The following is a 5833-nucleotide window of genomic DNA, read 5'->3' on the forward strand; positions in this document are numbered from 1 at the left end:
GAGATTTCAGATCCACCGGTCTGTGAAGGAGCTTCTCTGAATTCTTCAGTACCGTCAAACAGAGTACTCTAAAATCTAAATCTATGATTTCCCAGTAACAACCGACGATGCCCCATGTAAGAGAACTTCTTCCCATTATGTAACCATTGCGAACATGTTTGCGCAGCAAAACAAGGACAAGCATAACGTCCCTTAGTACTCCAACCAGATAAATTGGCATAAGTCAGGAATTCATTAATAGTCCACATCAAAGCTGCACGTAAATTAAAGTTCTCCTTTCTCAGTACATCATATGTCTCAACACCAGCCCATAATTTTTTTAACTCTTCAATAAATGGCTGCAAATAAATGCCAATATCATTTTCGGGACCTTTCTCTCCGGGGATAATCATAGATAAGATAAAGGAAGATTGCTTCATGCAAATCCATGGAGGCAAATTGTAAGGAACAAGCACTACAGGCCAAGTACTGTACGCAGTGTTCATGATTTTGTAAGGATTAAATCCATCAGATGCTAGCCCAAGCCTCACACTCCTAGGATCGCTTGGAAAGCTTGGAAATTTACTGTCAAATGATTTCCAAGCTAAAGAATCCACCGGATGCCTTAATAATCCATCAGTGGTTCGTCCATCATGGTGCCACATCATAGACTCTGCTATCTTCGACGACATGAAAAACCTTTTAAGCCTTGGTATTAGCAAAAAATATCACAAAATCTTAATTGGCTTCTTCCTTGACTGTGCATCATTTTCATCGTCATTCCCATTTTTTGTGTTTCTATTCATCCAACGGGATTGGCCTCATACATGACAACACTGCTGGTTTTTTCGATCACCCTAATACAACATGCAGTCATTTGGGCAACTATGAATTTTGTTGTACCCAAGGCCTAAATCTTTTATCAGTTTCTTCATATCTTTGCATGAATGAGAGATTTTTACAAACGGAAACATCTCTCTCAAAAACTCTAACAGCATTGTCAAAGAGTTTCCGGTCCATCCTCCCAAACACTTTAACTGAAAAAGACGAATACAAAAGGACATTTTTGAAATTTTGATCCCTCTTAAAGTTCTTCATTCATTTCATTAAGCAGCGTGTAGAACTTTACCGCTTCTCTATTCGGCTCTTCATCAGGTATACTTCTTCCCGTTTCGGTAAAAGCATTTCCACCGATATTACAATCACCGGATGCAACAAAGTCGGGTGGAAACAATTGCAAACCATGACTGCGCATATTAAATGCATCCCGTAACATACCTTCCATGTCATCTTCTCTAACAGACCGATGGTAAGCACTACGAGGATAAGCCGGATTAATCATTGAAGAGGAAGTACTAGGTGTGCATTCTCCTTGGAAAATCCATTTTTGATACCCTCGAAGAAACCCATCGACAATTAGATGCTCGTAGACAACTTCACAAAATTGCCAATTGATGTTGCCACACTTCTTACACGGGCAAAGAATCATATTCTCTTGGCTTGCATTTTGGAATGCAAAATTTAGAAAAATTTGTACTCCATTTCGATAGTCGTTGCTTACCTTTGACAAATTCATCCAAGACCGGTCCATTTCGTTGTTCTTGAAGGTCTAAAGTTGACAATAAATTACACAGGTTATCATGGTTATTTATAAGTATAATTAAGTTATATAACTTATGATATGATATATATTTATGTATTATGCAAGTTATGTAAGTTATGTGAGTTATGTAAGTTATGATATGATATATATAAGTTATTAAGTTATGTAAGTTATGTGAGTTATGTAAATTATGGTATGATATATATAAGTTATTAAGTTATGTAAGTTATGTGAGTTATGTAAGTTATGGTATGATATATATATAAGTTATTAAGTTATGCAAGTTATGTGAGTTATGTAAATTATGATATGATATATATAAGTTATTAAGTTAAGTAAGTTATGTGAGTTATTTAAGTTATGGTATGATATATATAAGTTATTAAGTTAAGTAAGTTATGGTATGACTGAAACAAATAACTACTTTGATTTACAAGTAAAATTTTATAGAAACAAATAAAACTAGAAAAAAACTCATTTTAAAAATAAATTCAAATGCACAAATGAGTGAAAAGATCTACTTTAAATATAAAAATTGATTGCACCAAACATCCCCAAACTATAACCCTCATTTTAAATCATTCTAATTATATCTCTAAACTATTGAGGTTATATCAATTAGGTCCTTACGTTACTAAAATCATTAATTTAATTGTTAAATGACATGTTGAATCTTGTATGACATAATTTAAAATAAAATTTTAAGAAAAATGAACATTGTTCAAATGGATGTTTCAAAATCTTAATTTGGATATTTTGAAGCTTTTACAAAAGATATATCGTTCATTCTTTTTTTCAATTACACTTTATTTTTATTTTTATTTTTAAAAGTCACGTGACAATGTTTTATTTTTCTTTTAAAATTAATTACGTAAAATTTTATGTGTCATTCAAGGATTTTAATAATAAAAAGAACGATAAATTAATATATAATTAAAATGTTTTGAAGTTTAAGGAATAATTTAAAAAGAAAAACAAAAGGATAAAAAGATAGATTGTCGCCCTTAGAAGCGTTGCCAAAAGGTCTCACAACAAAAGAAAAGTTAGAGCAACGTAATGAGTGAAGCAAAGGAATTTGGAAGTGAGATAAGAATAGAAAGATATATAAGTACCATTTGGTAAATGTAGAGAGCCCAAAATCTTGCCATTGCTCTGTCGTAAGGATGAGTGGACAAAATGGGATTGTGTTTCCAAGTCTCATCATTGTACTCAATAATGAATAAAGATTCAACAATGGGTTTTCCATGATGAACCAGCACTGGGATCTTCTTGTACACGGGGTTGCAATCCAGAAGGAGAGAGCTCTTGTTGTTTATCTTTTCTTTCACATATTCATAACGGATTCCTTTCAGCTTCAAAACCCAGGCCACCCTGTGAACGTATGGGCTAAACCATGCACCCACCAGCTTCACCTCTTCCTCACCCATCTCCTCCGGTTACTTTCTCCTTCCCCCTGTTACTATATATACACACACTCAATGATGAAGTAGAATGAATCTGCATATATGTCACCTTTAAGTAACGTGCAACACAAATAGAAACATAGTGTCCATCCTATTAAATAGATTGAACGTAGAGTGAGGTCTCAATAATTAAATACAATATAACTAATATGTGAAGTACAAATAATTTATCGATTGTACCGCAATTTTATTTCTTTCTCTTCTTAGTATCTCCTATATATAAATGGGGATTCTCCCCGCTCCCGTTGTCCGAAAATTGAAAGGGAAAAATGATTTAGTTTTTTAATTGTTATTAGTTTAAAGGAAGATTGATTTGTGTTGGTGTTTTAGGAAATAAAATTTATAGTACATGGTAGGTTTTTGTTTGTTTGTTTATTATAATAATTTTGGTATTATGTTAATTTTTTCATTTTAAGTATTTGTTAATATTTTGATAATTAAGATTATATTTATATTTGTAATCATAAATGTTATAATTATGTTTAAAGTGTAGGATAGAACAAGATAGTTTTAAATTTTTTAGTTTGTAACAATAATGATTATAAATATATAGTTTTAATAAAAATAATTAAATTTCAGTTGAAAGAATACATGTTATGGTAAATTAAATAATTTTTTTTCTTTAAGTGGTGATTAAACTATTTAAGATTGTGGATTGCATAGCAAAGATGTTGATTGGAGATTTGAATGTGAAGTGTTATTTTGGTGAGCCACCTAAGTGTGTTTAAGCTTTACTGGAGAATGATATTCAATAGTCTGGAATAAGGACAAACTCTCAGTAGAGTCATGTAGTTAGAAGGTTACTTCTATTTCCTTTTAACCAAAAAAAATAAAATTGTGCAGATATCGAAATGGGTTCACTGATCAGAGCAACCGACCACACAACAATGATGATTAATGTGCCGTTAATTTTTTTTGTTACTCACGAGTATATTTATAGAGTTGGACATAAATTCTTATTTAATTGGAATGATTTAACTAATGCAATAATTCAATATGGATAGGGTGAGTACCACATGTTGAGGGCACGTGTCCATGGTCTGAGCTACCGGCTGGACGAACGTATTATGCCATACTTAGATGCTGTTGGATTTGAAACAGCGACAATGATCCAGATGTTTGAGTTGAGGGCGGACTTAATATCCACCTTGGTTGAGCTGTGGCACCTGGAGACCCACACATTTCATTTACCATGTGGGTAGTGCATCATCACCCTGGAAGACATGGCATTGCAACTCGAGCTCCTAGTTGACGGTGACGCTGTCACAAGGACAAGTAAAGTGTTTGAACCTGCGACACTCTGCTACCACCTCCTCGGACACTTGCCCGGTGATGCTGAAGCTAGGTTTACCAGTTTGAAATTTTCCTAGTTAAAAGAAAATTTCAAAATCTTATCGAGTAATGTCACTGAGTGTAAGAAGATGTGTGTTGTTCGAGTGTATATACTGCAGCTGATTGGGAGCGGTACTTATGTTAGACGTAGATAATAATAAAGTCCATATAATGTACTTGTCTTTATTGAATGATCTGCATGTTACCCATTCGTACTGTTGGGGCTCAGCATGATACACAAGATATAGGTGATTGGTTGATACTGTTGCAGTCATGGGCGCTGTAGAGGATGCCAATTTTGGTAGTAGTGAGTCACCATCCAAATGTGTGGCCATTCGTAAATAGGTACAAGAATTTAAAACTTCAATCAATAATTATTTTTTATGAGAATATGTTCTAACAAGTTTGCTTTGTTTTCAGATGGCTTACTTATCTAGGTATCGGGAAGTCTGAAACCCTCGTTATGTACCAACAAATGATTGAGGCAGATGCTGGGAAGGAGGTTATTTTTTCTAAAATAAAATTATGTTCATGTCAAGGAATTACATTCTTTGTGTTATTTGAATCATGTCACTACAACCATGTTATTAATTGTGAAATTCGTGTGGATGCCATATACTACACCAAATGTTGTTGTCGTCTTTCTCCCGTAGGCTCATAACGATTCACTCATGTGGAGCGTTAACGCACCCGCGTTGAGTTTTTCAACCATTGAGTGGTACAACGGGGATCGAGTTTTGTGACAATTTAGGAGCATACAATATGTTCTGGATGTTTCACATATCTTTGACATTGTCCACATGATTAACAAAATAAGGAAAGAATTGGGCATTGGAACATCAACAATATATTGCATTATGGAACGCCCGGATAGAGGGGCGGCCTTGACTGTAGTCCTATTTGTTTAATTTCATGCCCTTGGTCTGCTACCAACGTTGGTAGATGGAGAACAAGATGTCTTATTATTTGGTGGGCAATTGATGGTAGTCCCTAGACATATGCACTGATGCATCAAGAAAGTAGATGGAGTCAATCACGTAGTCACCAAGGTTATTTACCTCCTACTCCCTAACCTGTTCCCTAGCTTGAACCTTTGATGTCACATATACAATTGGAGGCTACTTCTTATCACCCAAAGTTCTGGTTTGGTAAATTTCGTACGAGGTTTCAATGCTATGCATATCATCTGGAGATGTCCGATTGTAGTGATAATTATTAGCAACCCATTTCATCAATGATGGTTGATATGTTTATCACCGCACCCCCGTACTCCCAAGACTCCACCTCCCGAGCAAAGCTTTGTGACATACGATTTTTCAAGTTTGTTCAATACACCTCAAGGTTTATCTATGGATGATGACAATGTCGGTTCGTGTGAGGAGAATATTGAGCATCGAGAACAACCTTGACAATAATAAAGGGCACCACAATGGTTCACCCCATGGACGACTCCATC

At 34.7% G+C, this 5833-nt stretch overlaps 1 protein-coding gene across 1 annotated transcript; it reads right to left on the bottom strand.

The window, feature by feature from the left end:
• Nucleotides 1–1063: 1063 nt before the first annotated feature.
• Nucleotides 1064–3009, bottom strand: LOC128033803 (glutathione S-transferase U26-like). Its single transcript, XM_052621954.1, has 3 exons — nucleotides 2695–3009; nucleotides 1541–1588; nucleotides 1064–1444 (listed from the first exon to the last, which is right to left on the bottom strand). The coding sequence occupies exons 1-3, from the start codon at nucleotides 3007–3009 to the stop codon at nucleotides 1064–1066; spliced, it is 744 nt and encodes a 247-aa protein (XP_052477914.1).
• Nucleotides 3010–5833: the final 2824 nt, after the last annotated feature.

This window comes from Gossypium raimondii, chromosome 2 (genome assembly GCF_025698545.1).
Source record: "Gossypium raimondii isolate GPD5lz chromosome 2, ASM2569854v1, whole genome shotgun sequence".
In the NCBI taxonomy this organism is placed as follows: domain Eukaryota; kingdom Viridiplantae; phylum Streptophyta; class Magnoliopsida; order Malvales; family Malvaceae; genus Gossypium; species Gossypium raimondii.